Genomic DNA, 18821 nt, shown 5'->3' with positions numbered 1-18821 from the left:
AATTCATTTGCAAAGGTTGTTAGAAATATGATGAAACTTGTTGTCACTCAGAATACAGGGATATTATTATTATTATTATTATTATTATTATTATTATTATTATTACTACTACTACTACTACTAGCAAAAGTACCCGTTGTTGATTGGGTTCAAAAACAGCCTCTGATTTATGAAAGTATGATAGGTTATGAAAAGGAAGGGTTGTAAAGAGATAGCTTCGAATTTGGGAGTATCAAAACCAAAGCAAAATATGATGAAAGTAAAAATAAAATAGATAAACCCATAATTTATTATACCATACTTGTTCTCCACACTGAAACACTTATCACAATATTCTGTGGATCTATATTAAAAAACCTTGTTAAACTTTGTGACATATTTACATTCCATGGAGGTCAGGCACGAACGAACACCCTATGCCATATTTCTTCAAACTGAAACATAATTATCAAAGTATACTTACGCAGATAGATATGAAAAGTCTTTATTAAAGTTTGTGCCTATTTCCATTCTATGGAGGCCAGGCGTGAACGCAGACTCCATAATTTTATTATACCATCCCTATTTAAGTTAAAACATACTTATCAAAGTATTATTATGTACATCTATATCAAAAACATTTGTAAACGTTTTTTTTTTTTTTAATTTAAATTTTTTTTATTTCCATACTTTGTGGACCAGGCGCGTACGCAGACCCCACAATTTTAATGAATCATCATTATGCCAGATCAAACATACCCATTCATGTGTCTCGATACATCTTCTATCATTATATGCGATCAGTTTTCTATAATAGTAAACCATATAGGAGCCTATTCATGACTAGACACACACACAGACGTTCAGCTTTATATTATATAATATTATTATTATTATTATTATTATTATTATTATTATTATTATTATTATTATTATTATTAAAAGAAGAAAAAAACAGGAAAAGAGGAATTGCAAAGGTACTAGCAACAGTTTTGAAAAAGCCGGAGAAAGACTAAGATAAATTGATATCCTGTATTTAAGAATTCAGGTGATCGCTCATCCCCCTCTCAGTACAGGCCAATAAGTCTCCTGTGCGTCATGAGTAAGTTGCTAGAATCTGTATTAAATACAGAAGTAATCAAACATCTCAACAAAAATAACCTTCTTAGTGACACTCAATATGGTTTCCGTTCTGCTAGATCTACAGCAGATGTCCTTACAGTTATATCGCATAGGATTAGCAAATCTCTCGACGGTGGCAATCTTTCTAGGGCAATTGCTCTTGACATATCTAAAGCCTTTGATAGGGTATGGCATAAAGGTTTACTTCATAAGATCGCTAGCTATGGTATAGCTGGAAAAGTCTTCTCAATTATTAAATCATTTCTTTCTGATAGATTCATAAGAGTAGTAGTTGAGGGGCAAAAATCAGAAGCTCACAATATTAATGCCGGTGTCCCTCAGGGATCCATCCTGGGCCCAACTCTTTTCCTGATCTACATTAATGATCTTCCAAATCATATCCTTACATCATTTGTAGACATTTATGCTGACGACACTACCATTTATGGTACCACATCTAAGACAGTAAACGAGCAAGTTCTCTCCAATTCTCTCTCCTCTGATCTTGAGCACGTAGTACAATGGGGAAAGGAGTGGCTGGTTACTTTTAATGCATCTAAAACCAAGCTTCTCTCTTTACATCATCAACATTCTAATCCACATTTGTCATCAATTGAAATGAATGGCTCTCGTCTTCAGGAGGCCTCAAGTTTTGACAAGCTTCTGGGCTTGACCATTACTCCTGATCTTAAATGGAACACGTATATCAAATCTGTTGCCAAGGCCGCTGGAAAAATGGTGGGATCTTTCTATCGATCCAGTAGATATCTCACTGCTGATGCTATTCTCTATCTATATAAGAGCCAGGTACGTCCAAGGATGGAATACTGTTGCCACATCTGGGCAGGAGCTGCTAGAAAGAACTTGTCCTGCCTTGATAGAGTTCAAAATAGACTTCGTAGCCTCGTAGGAGATGTCCTTTTCTCCTCCTTGCAACCTCTATCTCACAGAAGAGATGTTGCGAGTTTGTCTCTGATGTATCGTTATTTTCATGGAAAGTGTTCAACTGAGCTTCAATCTATGGTCCCCCCTCGCCAAACTTTCACAAGAAACACTCGTCTAGCTGTAAACACTATCAATAATTTCCCCCACTTTTTATCTGTGCCTAAACCTAAACGTAGATTCCATGAACAAAGCTTCTTTCTTAGAACTGCACGCCTGTGGAATTGTCTTCCGTTTTCCTGCTTTCCGGCTGACTACAATATGGTTTTGTTCAAGTCTAAAGTAAATAAGTTCTTGATGAGCCGTTCCATATAAGTTATTAAATTTACCAAATTTTCATTACTAATGATTACTATATTGTCCAATTTCTACTGTACACTCTTTAACCCTTATCCTTGAGTGGCCTCTGGGCCTTGATAATGTGGTGATGCCTTTGTAAAAAAAAAAAAAAAAAAAAAAAAATATCAAAGAGTGGTTTATATCATACAAAGCACTATTTATATCATACATACACGGTGAAAAACAGTTGAAATATTAACTCCAACTCTTACCCATATAAACCAGGTAATACCAAATAACCACGATTGTTTCGGATATGTTATGTAAGTGTAAAAACACACCCCTATAGTTTACGTAAATAACTAGCCGCTCAGATTCAAATATTGATTTTACAAATACATTTATATATGTGTGTGTGTGTGTGTGTGTGTGTGTGTGTGTGTGTGTGTGTGCGCGCGCGCGTATGTGCGCGCGTACTTCAAGAATCTGATTGATTTACATTTTTAAAATTAAAGAACGCATGTGTTTTTTATAAAAAAATTTCCTGATATATAAAAAATTTTTGTTTCGGGAAAATATACAAAATCCTTCATGAGTTGATTTATCATAATTGTAAATTTCAACTTAAAAGTCTAAATAATTGAAGTAGTATTTTTATTTAGAAATACCACCACTATTCAAAACGTGAATATTCGATTTTCAAAATAAGCTGTACATAAAAGGTGTTTTGCTCACCTTAAAGGTCCATCGCTGCTTTCCATAATGATTTCTTTTAGTCTTTTCTTCACGCGGATAACGAGTTCCTCATGGTGCTTCACAGAACTGATAAATTTCACCGGCAGATCGTCGACACTGTAAAAAAGCCAGTTTTCGATACACGAAAAGGATCTGGCGCTTGTCACCACAACATCAATGACGTCACATAGGCATTCGTAGATTTCGTCAAAAGATGGTTCATATTTCGTAGAGGTTTGTTCCGAATGTTCTACCTACAACAAATATACATTCAACTAATAATAATAATAATAATAATAATAATAATAATAATAATAATAATAATAATGATAATAATAATAATAATAATAATAATAATAATAATAATAATAATAATAGCTACAACTGTATAACCTATATAAAACGTGTTGTAAAAGAATACTTTAATAAAAATTAAATGCGTGTATAAAAACAGTTTATTAAAAATTGCCATATAAAACCATGAAGCCAAACGGTGACTTCGAATGCAAAATTTTGCAAGATATTTTTTGTCCACTTCTACATCTGTATTTCGTCAGTTTTATAAGACTAGTAATTGTTCTGTTTTAAAAATAACACATTTATATTTTAATATTTAATTATATTTAATAGCGTACAATCATTTAAAATTTCAAATAAACAATAGATGGAACACCTACATCAAATCTGTTGCCAAGGCCGCTGGAAAAATGGTGGGATCTTTCTATCGATACGGTAGATATCTCACTGCTGATGCTATTCTCTATCTATATAAGAGCCAGGTACGTCCAAGGATGGAATACTGTTGCCACATCTGGGCAGGAGCTGCTAGAAAGGACTTGTCCTGCCTTGATAGAGTTCAAAATAGACTTCGTAGCCTCGTAGGAGATGTCCTTTTCTCTTCCTTGCAACCTCTATCCCACAGAAGAGATGTTGCGAGTTTGTCTCTGATGTATCGTTATTTTCATGGAAAGTGTTCGACTGAGCTTCAATCTATGGTCCCCCCTCGCCAAACTTTTACAAGAAACACTCGTCTAGCTGTAAACACTATCAATAATTCCCCCCACTCTTTATCTGTGCCTAAACCTAAACGTAGATTCCATGAACAGAGCTTCTATCTTAGAACTGCACGCCTGTGGAATTGTCTTCCGTTTTCCTGCTTTCCGGCTGACTACAATATGGTTGTCTTCAAGTCTAACGTAAATAAGTTCTTGATGAGCCGTTCCATATAAGTTATCAAATTTACCAAATTTTCATTACTAATGATTACTATATTGTCCAATTTCTACTGTACACTCTTTAACCCTTATCCTTGAGTGACCTCTTGGCCTTGATAATGTGGTGATGCCTATGTAAAAAAAAAAAAATAGTCACGACAACGACAATGCAAAAGTTTCGCTAAAATAATGACCTCATCGAGTGACCTAAAGTTCCTATTTCATGGGGAACAACAATACTCGAATGAAAGCAAAAAACCATCAAATTTTGAATATTGCAATTAAAGACATTGATCACGTGTTAATAACTCATAAAATAGAGAGGAGTAAAAATAAAAGCGGATGTAGAGAAATGTCCTCTAGATATTGGTTTAAAATTTAACTTATAGCAACTTCAATATTAAAATATAGTTAGTATATTACTCGATGAGGTCATTATTTTGACTGAAAGTTTGGCATTGTCGTTGTCGTAACAATGTAAATTATTCACTTGAAATTAAATAAAAGTATACCTTGCTTTTACTTTTGAGCAATAATAATAACCTCGTTAAATTTATTGATTTCCATCTTATATACATTTAACCTGGAATAATTATATATATATATATATATATATATATATATAACTACTTCATTTATTCGCATAAATTTAATATACGAAAGTATAGATTTATGCGTAAACTTTAAGTATTTACTTCAAAAGTGCTCAATACGTAGGTAAAGCGTAGTTTATCAAGCAACAATATTTGCGAAAGAAAACCCGAATAACAAGAAATATTACATAGGCATGACTTCCTTAGATTTCAAAACCCGATACTATGACCACAAAAGCACATTCAAAAATAAAAAAACACCGTATAAAAACAACACTAGCGAATAAATACTGGGAACTCAAAGAAAGCGGACATTCGCCGGTAGTCGAATGGAAAATAATGAGACAAGCTACCACATGCAGACATTTAGACGACCCATGTAAATTATGCCTCCATGAAAAATTTTCTATCCTGTACTTTAAAGAACCTCAAAATCTATTAAACTGTAGGCGGTAAATAGCAAACAACTGTGTTCACAAAATAAAACTTACTCTAGGATAGCGATACAAAATAGCTTTAAAACTAACAATAACAATAGGAAAAAAAAAACAAAGAAATAAATTAAATAAACATGAATATACATAAACGATCACTTGCATATATGTATATATATATATATATATATATATATATATATATGTATATATGTATATGTATGTGCATTGTTGTGTGCACATAGGTATATTTATATGTATAAAAATAAAGGGGGGAACGACCACCTAAAACCACTAACCTAGTTCTAAAACAGATCCTTTGTTTGATAAAATGCATGCCCATTGGCTGGTAGGAAGGGGCGCGGTGGATACTAGAAAGCTGATTGGCCGACTAGAAATCCTCAACATATATAAAAACAAGAAGCAACGACAGAATTCGCGCATAAGCCTGACGAATCCTATAGTTGGATGAAACGCAGAATATTCAGTGTAGCTTAATCGCCATATATATTTTATAAATTACTATATATATATATATATGTGTGTGTGTATGTGTGTGTGTGTGCGTGTGTATGTGTATATATATGTGTGTGTGTGTGATTATTATTATTATTATTATTATTATTATTATTATTATTATTATTATTATTATTTGTACCCATTAGGATTTATCACACACGTCATCATCAAAGATTGTTCACTGACAAAAACATGTGGTATTCCCTGGAGTCTGACTGAGTGACAATAAGGCTCTTCATATTTCCAGTATTCTCCATTTTTTGGTAACCTTAATTGATTTGCATTATTGTAACAGTCAATTGCCATTGATTTCTCGCTAGCAATTACCATTGCTCATCACTGGAATTTTCAGTTGAAGTCTAGTTAGTGCTCTTCCTACTCGGTCTTTGCATTCTCTATTTGGTGCAGTGCCAGTCGATGCTTACTCTACAGTTTTTTTGTTTGTTTGTTTGTTTGTTTGTTTGTTTGTTTGTTTGTTTGGGATGATGATAGGTAGTCAATTTACAATTTTAGCTGTTCCAGTGTCCTTGGTTGCATCTTTTGCTTCACTTTTGTTGCAATTTCTATTCATCCGGTTAACCTTTTGTCGCACGTGTGGTTTATTTTCCGCACTCGAGCGTTTTCCTTAAGATTATTATTATTATTATTATTATTATTATTATTATTATTATTATTATTATTTACATGAAATGTTATAAGGAGATTATATATTATGTGTCGATTTCAGTACTGAAAAATGATCGATACGTGAGAAAAGCTAGATAGTAGTAAATAGTATGAAAAGCTATTTATAGCACTTTAACCCTTATCCCTGAGTAGCTTCCGGGCCTTGATAAGTGGTGACCACCGTGTAAAAAAAAATTATCCTACATAGAGTTTTCTGAGTTTCATCTCAGTAGGGAATCGTCAAGTTAAAATGCATGGAATTCGTGTCACCTTGTTACGTTAGTATATACACGTGGTGTTTAGTTTAATTAGTTAAGCAATTAGATCCTTTGTCATTCCCTCTAATGGGTTAGTGTTTTTATTAGCCAATGGCAGGGCTTCTCTCAAACAGAGGTTCACCTAACTTTCACTTCCTATTATTCTGTTTTGTATTATAGAAACACTTTCTTTTATGTATATGCCGAATTAATAGGTGACCTTATTTTAACACGTGCGTGCTTCGGGAGAGTTTTTAGTCGCGTGCAAGCGACTCTATAAGTCACTCCGTCGGTCCGTCGGTCGATCGGTCGGTTTGTCCGTGGTCGGTCTGTCGGTCTGTTCGTAACACTTGTGTGCTCTGCCTTTTTGGTTTAAGATCAAAGGTCTGTTGTTAGTAGATGATGTTCTTAGCATTTTAAGCTTTTCTTGCCCTTTTGGCCAAGAGTATCTTTTCTTACTACAGGCTGTACTTATGTTTATAACCTTGTGATATAAAGTGGGGGATCACTTTTCTGCATTAATTTAATGTAAAATGATCACACACTTTACAACCAGTCAGTCTCAAAGCCATTCAAGTCATTCTCCAGATCATTCAAGTTGTTTTGAAGGATTCCAGTTATTTTTTAAGCATTCAAGTCATTCTTAAGGTCATTCAATTCATCCTTAAGTTCATTAAAGTCATTCTAAGCCATTTACTTTTTATTTAAGTTATTTCAGCACATTTTTCGGTCATTTTAGCTTATCTTTAAGAATTTCATGTCAACCCTACATTCACGCATTCATTCATTACACGAGAGCACGCGACTAATGGCTATCGACCTTGTTCTATTTTAGCTGTTGGTTTAGTTTATTTTTTATTCATTATTTTATTATCATCACCCCTATAAAGAAAACACTTTTACCAGAAATATCTTGATTAGGTGAAGACCTGTTATGCATTCTTTTCTTCGTCCAAAGTCCTCGTCGTGTATTGCATGGAAATCAGGGTGTCCTTTTAGTTCAAACCAGGCCAAAAGTTGGTTAAGGGTATTTACTACGCAACGCCTCAACAAGATGGACATCAGGGATGCGACACTGGAGAAAAAGGCATCCATAAAGTCCAGTCGACTCTTCTGTGATAAAAAAAAGCATAAATCGTTTTTTTTTTTTTTTAATTAGGATTAATAATTTGTATTATTTCGAGACTACAGTTCTCACCTTGGGCGTTTTTATCACGGCGTTTTGTCCGTTGTAATCTCCAACCTTTTGTAGGTGCGTCTTATCAAATTCTGGAATCAGTACAGACTTTCTAATGAAACTTTGTATTTAATTCACGTTCAGTCAGTCATGACCAGGTAGAAGTTCTAAGTAATTCGCAATTGTATGCATAGTACTGAGTATTGAACCTTAAACCTCTCGTAAACTGTCATGTAAAACTGATTATTACTAAGCATTTTATCCATCGCCCCATGAATCCTTCTGTGCAGATTCTCGAGTTCGATAGAAAGGTAAGAGATTACATTGTCCGCAATATTTTGTGAATAATATTCAACATGAGGACACTAGTTAGAATAGTACGCATAAGCGATTGTTTTTTGTATAAAGGTCGCACCGAACAAAACATAAAGCCACTTGATGTATAAAGTTCAAAAAATCGAAAGATGATTATCAAAGACAGAAAATGTCTATTGAAAAAGAACAAGGCTTTAGGTAGAAGGAGATTGGTTATCATGAATAAAGTTTCTCTGCAATTCTTGGAAAAATTCAACTCCGGCCAACTGCAGATATAAACATTTTTCAATAATCACCGACAAATAAAAATTATCAAACTTATTTTAAATTGAATAATATAGAAGGAAATAATGTAAGACTAAAGCTATAATAACTAATTTGATTACAATTTGTGAACAGGAAATGACAGCGTGTAGGGAGACAACAAACGGTGTGATTGGGGACTTTTAAACAGAAAGATGTATGAAATGACAACTCTAAAGGATAAAAGTATAGAAGAAAGAAAAACAACAGAGAGATCAACATAATTTAAGCTACTTTATACATTTATTTTTTTTAACTATAACCCGATGTCAAACGATATATGAAATTATTTTGGACAGAAAATGCATGTGATACTAAGATCCAACGATTTGATAGTATGGGTTTATATAATTGTGGTTTGAAATGCATTGATTTGCAAATTAATTAATTAGATAGGATCGCGTATAGTGAAGCAAGTTTGCGATCGTATAGAGTGAACTAGCTGTTTCGTGTCGTATATTGAGAGCCAACTGTGTTTGGTGTCGTGTAAGAAGCCGTATTGATGTAAGTGCCGATCTGGGTAAGGGATCGTATGTGAAATGACTTTTAATGATCAGAGAGGTGTGTGGTTTGAAATACATTAATTTGTATATGATTGGATTGGCTGCGGTAAGAAGAAAGAATTAGGACAAGAGAGAAACGAGTGTTTGACACTGGAGAGAACATGTCGGAATGTAAGAAGTTATGCTAATGCTGTCAATCCTTCTTTTTCTTATTAGATTAAAAGATATTTCAGCGTGAAGAAAAGTAAAGTTGATGCGACGGTAACAATATTAGTGTTGTTTACAGTTGGCGTCGGCATATCTTGAAGACTTTTGAATAAGAATTCGAGTCTCGAACTTTTTTTAAATTGTCGTGTTATGGAGAAGTTTAAATGCGCATTCAAAAGTCGAGTTTGGGGAAAATAGTCGTAAAATGGAGAGATTAAACTGCCATTCGGGTCGAACTTTGTGAAGATTGCAGTCATCAGTTTAAAAGATTAAATTACGATTCAAATCGGATTATGAAACGTGGCGTCGTCTAGTTATGAAAAGGATTAAATTACAATTCTAGCCGAACTTTTATTCTTTAGAATTTGCATCATTGTGAGCTAGGTATTTCTAATCGTGTACGTAGGGCCAGCTGTATCTGTGTTCGTGTAAAGTTAGCCAGTTTTGTGTCGGATCGTCTACAATAAGCCAGCTATGCCTGGAGTAATGTAGAGTGGGTCAGCTATGTCTGGGTCGTGTATAGAGAGTCAGCTGTATCTAGTATCGTGTATTGAGAGCCAGCTGTGTCTGGTGTTGTGTATTGAGAGGTAACTATTATGGTGTACGATATTGAGAGCCAGCTGTGTCTTGTTATGTATGAGAAGTCCTAGAGATGTAATTGGCAATCTGGGCACGGGTTTTTATATGTGAACGGATTTTAAGGAGTATGAGGGCGTGTGGTTTGATGAATGGATTGGGTATGCTAAAAAGAACAAATCTGGAAGAAGAGAGAGTCCAGTGTTTGGCACCGAAGATAACACGTTGGAATGTAAGAAGCCGTGCGAATGCTGTCAATCCTTTTTTTTTTTTTTTTACTCATTAGATCTTATTAGATTGCAATAATGAAACAAAATATAAAATGAATGTATAATGTGAAACTTTTACTCATATCTGGAAAGCTACCTTCTATTTTAGGAGGGAAATGATGGCTTTATCATTAAATAAATGCATAATACATTTTGATCATCATAGATAACTTAGTGGTAATCCGAATCAATTGTATGTTGCAAATAAAATATGATTTGTTAGTAAATTTGCGAAAATTTTCTTCCCGTACATTCGATGTGGTTTATATAATATTAAAATATTGTATATCTGAATATGTGTATGTGTGTTTAATGTCTGTGTACGTGTGAGTGCACGTATGCGTATGTGTAAGTGTATTGGTAACGTGTTCGAATTCTGTTAAATTATGTTATTGTATCAAGTGCACCAATATTCTTGTTATATCCTATCTTGTGTTAAATAGTAGAGTAGACTGGGTTAGAATTCTTATTTGCATCTAGATGTTTCATAGACTATGCACGAGTATAGTAATGTAATTTGTAATAATGTTGCCAGGAACTATCAATCTCATTACTCGCATACGTTACCGACTAACGAATATAAAACATACGTTTCCATCTTTTGAAATCCATCCTTCAATCTCTTCGCGCTTCTCGCCGATAATCTGCGCACAGTCAGCCAACCATGTATCTTGTAACAGTTTGGCCTTCGATTTGGTGGATTCCTTTGCGAAAGTTAGCCATTGCTCAGTCGTCAAAGGAAGGTTTCTCCTTAACGAAGAGAAATCGATCAAACGAAACAACGCGTATCTGAAATTAAAAAAAAATCACATGAATCAAGAAACAAAATCAATACACTCATCATCGTGGGTTTTATTTTTCAAGTTTGGGCGGATGTAACCTTCGATCTTCTACAGGTGCGTCTTGTTGGATTTTGGAATGTTTATGACGAACTCGGGAATCTATAGGGAATTTCGAACGCAATGATTTATTTAATTCATCAGTGTAGCTTGCTCTCGTGGGGCTATCCATGACCGGGTGAAAGTAATTTACAATTGTATTATTATTATTATTATCGCTCACACTGATGACTAAATAACCCGTTCTTCTTTTTATTATCTTTTGCTGTTTCGTTGCCGTGACGTCACCTCGTACATGACTCGGTCATTTGCATGCAGCTCTGTTACACCATTATATAAATTAAGTCTGTCGACTTTTTCAAAATATACCTCAATAGCAATGCAGCTGAAAATTTGGTATTTGATTCTAACCAGCCAGTTATTTTCGATAATGATCATTTTTGGGACATAAAAATGTGAAATATCTATCACTTTCATTGATTACATATTCTATCAGGTTCGATAGCTCTTTAAGTAGCATACTCTTTTCGAAATTCTTAACTGCAAAATCCATATGGCGTATTTATGTGAAACATGTTTTCGTAAGGTAAATTAATAATAATTAACGTTGATTATCATTTTTAGAAACTATTTGCTTTGTCGTATATATTACTGATTAAAATATATGGAATGAATACTAACTTTTCTTCAAAGTTGTACAAGATGGCAGACATTACAGGATGAGTGATGAAAAGGTTTTTCTTGAGAAAGAATCGGGCTTTTTCAGCCGATTGGTGCCAAGGCAAAACATCTCGTCCACTCGGATATTCAGGCTGTCAAAGAAAAGTTTCTAAAATTATTATAGCATAGTTGTCTGTTATTAATTTACTTTTTCTACAGGTGAATTGGCTAATACCACCATCAAAAGATGGATTAGAACAAAACTAGAAAATGAGACAAGAAAAAGGTGAAAATTAAGGGTAAACCATTATAAATTTGCATTTGACCCATGAAATTGCTATTAAAATAAAATGTAAAGATTGCTGATGACACAACGTTCTAAAAAAGATAGGAGGGCAAACGAATGAACACAGGAAACCTTCAAGTCTATAGTGAAATGGAGACATACATGGATGGTAAGACTAAGCTTATTTCCTTTAATAATTTCAAGAAACCTTCTCAACCACTGATAGCCATGGCTGATGATACATGATCTGAATAGTCTTCGTTTAAACTCCTCAGCTTAATGTTCACGGGAAAAATTGATTAAAACAGATACACTGAGGGTATTACCAAGGTTTCTGCAAAGAAAGTGCTCTCTCTCTCTCTCTCTCTCTCTCTCTCTCTCTCTCTCTCTCTCTCTCTCTCTCTCTCTCTCGTACTAAAGAGTTATGTACGCCTAAGAGTATCCTGTACCTCTACAAGGTCACCATTCACCCACGTATGGAGTATTTTGTCACATTTGTGCTGGTGCATCTGCTAATAGTCTTTCTCTCCAAGAGGAGATTCAAAAAAGAATCGCTAAGAATCTATCAACTAAACTCCAACTTCTGTCCCATCGACGAAATATTGCATCGCTGTGTCTTTTACAAGTATTTTAATGGAAGGTTCTCTGACAGACTCCAAGCGCTTGTAACCCCTCGACGTAAAGACTCCCGACAAACCCGACAAGCAGCAAAATCCTACCCTACACAGTAGAGATTCAAAGATGCTGGACAGCCTTTTACTAATAATTTCTTATCTCAAACTGCTAGAATTTGGAATGTCTTCCCGGGTTCTTGCTTCCCTGATTGTACTGACATGCAGAAGTTCAAGTGCAATGTGAACAGACATCTTGTTGCTCAACACCCTAAATAGTATCCCTGTAAATTGTGTACCAAATAGTAGTCCCTACATCCAAGTGTTTGTGATTAAATAGCAAAAACAGAGTAAGATGAGAAAATGAAATTGTTAATAAAATTCACAAGAAAAAGTCTTTAGTCTCTGCATGATTTGCCCACCAAGTTTCACGCATGAATATTATTAGATGAGATCTACGGATCTTAAAAGAATGGAAGTGTTTGACCTACACTACCCTTGCGAAATTCTGTGGTCTTTCTAGGACCATTTCGTGTTCAATACCACAAATCGGGACACAATGCAAAATCATCTCCTTCAACCAATCTCTTTTAAAGAGGAGACTTCGTTGGTTGCACAATGCTGGCCACAAGCAAGAAGAATTCATCCACTAAGCAATAGCTCCAGAACCACTCCAAGGTTGGTGAAAAGGCTGGCAGCCATCAAAGCTGACATCAAACCTAGCTCCGGCCCACAGGTCTGCAGTAATCGCCGATGACATCGGGACTGCTTGCCCCTCACTACCATGTCCACCGCAGAACGTCGTGTGTGGTTTACATTCATCCGGGACACTGTGAGTTCTATGGAAGGTGCCAGCTCAACCAATCCTGGCTTAATGTCACTGAAGTCAAGTAAAGTCATAAATACTCAAAAGTCTTTGTTGTGTCGACGCATAATGGTAAACAGAGTTGGATGATTCAACGTGCAAAATCGATAGACTCTTTGGCAATCTACCTTATATTATCTTAACTCGTTTAAACCCCTTAATAATATCTTAACACTATCTTTTAAATCTAATATACATTAATAGTGTATTTTAACCATAGTTCGAACCATTTCTTCTAATTCAAATAAATAGAAAATATAAGCTGCTGCTCATGTTTATGCAAAATTACATTTCCGAATTTTAATAACTGGAGAATTTGTCTTTAAATGTTAGAAGCCAGATCTTTATTTAAGTAATATACTTAATATCTACAAATTTTATCTGTTCGTGTCTCATGTACATATGTTCAGATTGCTATTAATATCTAATTCATATTAAATTTTCTAGAGATCATATTTTATTTCCAGTTATATTTGTACCGAAATGTACTTTTAATCATAGCTATATCTCTACTTAAATCTCTATTGAATAGATACATTTTATTTTCCCTCTTATCGACTTAAATATCGAGAGTTCGTGCATCAAATTTTATCTTAATATCACTTTGAATCATACTTTAACATTTTATCCCATATTCAAACTAATAGATGAACAATACTTTTACCGCATAATTTATTCCTCTCTTTAATCAACAGGTCGCAAATTTGAATGCTTTTTACTTACCCGCTCTTTTCCATTAACAATTAAATGGAAAGAATAGCAAGCCAAACAAAATCAATTCGCTTCTTCCGTTGCGGCTTGCATTCATGCATATTCACGGGCTTAGAACTAATTTAGATGATGCTGAATCATTTCTCATGGACCAACTCCCCGGATATCTCAACGTTAACTAAAACTAACCCACAATCCTCCATCCTCTTTAACCACTTTAACATGCTTGGTGTATCTCTCACTTTGCCGTAAGGACTCAGACAGACATATGCACGGACTTGGAGTCTACATTCGAAACACCTTCCCCTTGATCAGAGAATCAAAACTAGAATCCGGCCTTTGCGTGCTTTAGATTTAAGCTGCAACATACTACTTATATATTCTCTACCGCTCTCCCTCGACTCAGGACTGTACTCTAACCAACAGAGTCTCTGACAAAATGTATACAGCATTCTCCTTTGATACTAGCGCGCAATTACATGTATTTGGTGACTTTAATGTCTACCTCAGTAATTGACTTAATTTCTCTACTTACACAGACGCAGCTGGTAGCATAACACGTAGCTTCTCTCTATCTCATTCCCTATCACAGAAAGTTACGTTTCCAACTCGTCTCCCAGATCAATATATCAACAAACCTCACTTCTATATCTATTTCTGATTACAGTTCCCGATACTATAATGGCACTTAACGTGCAGGGATATTCTGGGGATGTTTTGATTTAAATACTATCTTAGAAAACCCATAACTAAAGATCTGAGGAGTGTGAAGCCTATTCAGTATTACATATCGTACTTCATGAAAAAAAATTAATCGAAACTGATTGTTGTCCTATGTTAACGTATTTAATCTGCTGAAAACGCTATTGCTTTCTGTTAAGAAGAATGCAAAATTAATGTAAAAAGTGAGACTAAACGTGCATAGTGATGGCCGAAAGGAAGAGTTTTACGGACAAGTGTGCATTGCGATACAGGAAACCGAAACGAAGAGTAATTGGACATCCATAAGTGTTGATTGTTTTATCGTACGGCACATCAACCCTTTTCGTGTTATTTGATGCAAAATTTTAGAAAAAAGTTTTTATTCAAGTTGTTTATATCATCAAACATTATTTATGGTGTTTTGTTTGATTGTTTTATAAAGTAACGTTGCTGTTGTCTTTGTAGAACATGATTGAGTTTTGCAAAAAAGAAAAACACAATAACATCAATGTTTGGTGCATTTAAGACAGGAAGCCGACATCTTTAAACAGTTTGGTCTGGTAGCATCAAACATCCATAAGAACCGACATTTTTTTTTTCGCAATCAAGAATGACTTTGTGTCAAATACTGAAGTGCAAAAGTGTTTGTCTTTTGCATTCAATGGCATCACCGTTCTCCTCTCAAAAGAGTGTAACACTCGAATGGTGTTTGGCCTTGATAAGTGATAACTCATTAGTATTTAGAATACAAATAAAAGAAACTAGACGACCCAGGATCTCTTTTTACCCCCTTCGGATCACAAAATGTAACGCCATCCCCTCCACCCGATTATCCCAAAAACTAGTGTGCACGGAAACTAGCAAGTATGAGCCACAATTTTAGTAATATACAGACAAGAAACAATACTATATTAATGGTAATTTGCTTAAAATTATTAATAAAAAATAATGGAAAATGGAATTCTTACTTTCTGTGGTAGATAAACGCCAAGTCGAATCTGTTCTTTCGGGTCGAGTAAAATGTAATCCAAAATGGCTTTTTTTATTGCTGTGACGTAATCTTCATCAATTTCCTGTGTTGAATTATGACATAAGAAGCGAAATTTAAAAAAAAATCGAAATACTCGATGACATAAAATATAAAGACATTGTGACTTCTGTCTATATTCATTTGGTTTATAATATATTTTATATTGACTGCCTCGCTGGTCGTCGCTCTGATTTTATCGTTGGCAAGGTATACGACGCGCAGTTTTCTGCTTCACGTTGTGTTATTAGATCACGAAATGGAGGGAGCTATCGAACAATGTTCCAATACAGGTTGGTATTTGAGCAAAACGAATATCGAAGTACTGAACAGTCAATTATATAATAATATAACAATATATAGACAAATTGGGTACGTTGGCTCACCTATTGAGCTTGGGTTAATTGTTTGAAACAGAAAAAAACGAGTTTTCACAAATATGTTCACGTAAATATCCAAATAAATAAAAAGAGACAATTCAAAATTAATCTATCTGTACTCTTTCTGTTTTATTTTCTCTCTCCCCCTCTCTCTCTCTCTCTCTCTCTTTCTCTTTCTCTCTTTCTTTCTTTATATATATATATATATATATATATATAAGCGATCAGGGAATGTTTATTTAATGGACATTTGATGAGGTCGTTTATGAGCACCGATCCATGGTTCAAAGCTTAGAATATCCGACTATCAACGCGATGGTTGTAAATTCAATCCACGGCTAGGGAAAAATGCTAGTCTAGCCGCACTGATGACAACAAATCAGTACTGTATGTGGATGACTATATATATATATATATATATATATATATATATATATATATATATATATATATATATATATATGAAATGAAACGACAGAAGGTAAATAAACTTATAATTACCACTTATAAAAGATAGATACTATATAAATTTCACAACAGTCGTTCAGAATATTGCAGAGCTCAACAGAAGGGATTTAGTCCTTTCGAACTATAATAGATTAAATGTGGGGTAAATACATTTAATGAATTGTTAAAAGTTCATTCAGATGCCCCAAGAAAACAAGACAAAAAAATAACCAGGGACAATATCGGGTTTATTTACATATAATCTCTCGAATGAATGACACCAAAATATGAATACACGGTATTTAGACAGATTAGATAAAGCATTGAATTCATGAGAAACATTTTATGCAGGTCTTGTAGACATAATTAAAATGGCTGGGGAGGTAGTTGTTAAAAGATTTTAAATAAGTTGCTCATGGATTCGATGTTGAATCTATCCCTGGTTTATATCGAATTTAATGATCGTTGAAATTAACAAAAGAAAATGACACAAAAGAAAATAGAAAAAAAAGGAGGGGATTGAATAGAAAAAAAAGGAGGGGATTGAATTGAACGAAATCAATTAAAAGGGAGATAGAGAGGAAGAATTGAAATCAGAGAGAGAGAGACAGAAAAAGGTGTACTTGTACAGTTTACGAACCGGGCTATTTATAGATAGAATGTTAAATTTGAGTTTTTGGGGTATCTTTTGTTTATTAACTTATCAGGTGAAAGTACAGAATAGTTAACAGAGCCGCCTCCCCACGATAAGAATGGCTTTCTAAATCAGAACAATGTTATTTCAGCACGTTCTGTAAACTTCACAAGTACTTAAAAAGAGAAAGAAATTAAAGGGGTGAGAAGGGAAGAGAGAAAGCATCAAATTCAGGAGAGAAGAAAGAAATTTTAATTGAGAGATTATGAAAGATTCTTAAAGCGATCGATACTCACTTGCATGAGTTTAATGGTGACAGCAGTAAAGGCTCGGAGGAGACACTCCTCCATATAGAGTCGAAACCCTTGTGGCATCGTTTCACTTATTGGCGCAATAAAACCTGGGTCGATTGCATGTTCAACCAGATGATTGTACCTACCAACGATAATTTTGCAATTTCATTGAATATTGGGTTTTATGTCAAACCAATCGTCGTTCGGCTATTTTTATGCGGAAAACCTTCATACGTTTTTTGTGTACGATTGTTTTGTAGATTCATTTGTTTTGTTAATAAATAATTTTTAAACATCAATATCTATTTAACAAATGGATTTAATCCCGAAAGGTACCTGACTCTAACCTAAACCCTAACCCTAACCCTAACCCTAACCCTAACTCTAACCCTAACTCTAACTCTAACCTTAACCCTAACCCTAACCCTAACCCTAATCCTAACCCCAACCCTAACCCTAACCCTAACTCTAACCCTAACCCTAACTCTAACCCTAACCCTAACCTTAACCCTAACCCTAACCCTAACCCTAACTGTAACCCTACCCCTCACCCTAACCCTAACCCTAACTCTAACTCTAACCCTAACCCTGACCTTAACCCTAACGCTAACCTTAACCCTAACCCTAACCTTAACCTTAAATCTAACCCTAACCCTAACTCTAACCCTAACCCTAACCTTAAACCTAACCCTAACCTTAAACCTAACCCTAACCCTAACCCTAACCTTAACCCTAACCCTAACCCTAACCCTAACTCTAACCCTAACCCTAACCTTAACCCTAACCCTAACCCTACCCTAACCCTAACCCTAACCCTAACCTTAATCCTAACCCTAACCTTAACTCTAACCCTAACCTTAACCCTAACTCTAACCCTAACTCTAACCCTAACCCTAACCCTAACTCTAACCCTAAACCTAACTCTAACCCTAACCCTAACCTTTACCCTAACCCTAACCTTAACCCTAACCCTAACCCTAACTTTAACCCTAACCTTAACCCTAACCTTAACCTTAATCATAAACCTAACCCTAACCCTAACTCTAACCCTAACCCTAACCTTAACCCTAACCCTAACCTTAACCCTAACCCTAACCTTACCCTAACCCTAACCTTAACCCTAACCCTAACCTTAACCCTAACCCTAACCTAACTCTAACCCTAACCTTAACCCTAACCCTAATCCTAACCCTAATCTTAACCTTAACCCTAACCCTAATCCTAATCCTAATCTCATTCAATCAATGCTAAGTACATCTTTCAGCTCCAACACCCT

At 34.8% G+C, this 18821-nt stretch overlaps 1 protein-coding gene across 1 annotated transcript in view; it reads right to left on the bottom strand.

Annotated features, from left to right (window-relative positions):
* Positions 1-18821, bottom strand: part of LOC145244699 (dynein axonemal heavy chain 3-like) — a 382877-nt gene that overhangs the window by 291391 nt on the left and 72665 nt on the right. Inside the window, exons 7-12 of the mRNA XM_080107154.1 lie at positions 17549-17687; positions 15733-15837; positions 11611-11741; positions 10681-10879; positions 7644-7853; positions 3058-3311 (exon numbers count right to left, since the gene is read on the bottom strand). Coding sequence (XP_079963280.1) covers positions 3058-3311; positions 7644-7853; positions 10681-10879; positions 11611-11741; positions 15733-15837; positions 17549-17687 — 1038 coding nt within the window. The remainder of the gene's footprint in view (positions 1-3057; positions 3312-7643; positions 7854-10680; positions 10880-11610; positions 11742-15732; positions 15838-17548; positions 17688-18821) is intronic.

Source organism: Euprymna scolopes, chromosome 1, assembly GCF_053919585.1.
Source record: "Euprymna scolopes isolate OS-2025 chromosome 1, ASM5391958v1, whole genome shotgun sequence".
Classification (NCBI taxonomy): Eukaryota; Metazoa; Mollusca; class Cephalopoda; order Sepiida; family Sepiolidae; genus Euprymna; species Euprymna scolopes.
The sequence above is the reverse complement of the archived record's forward strand: the minus strand, read 5'-3'. Positions and strand labels throughout refer to the sequence as shown.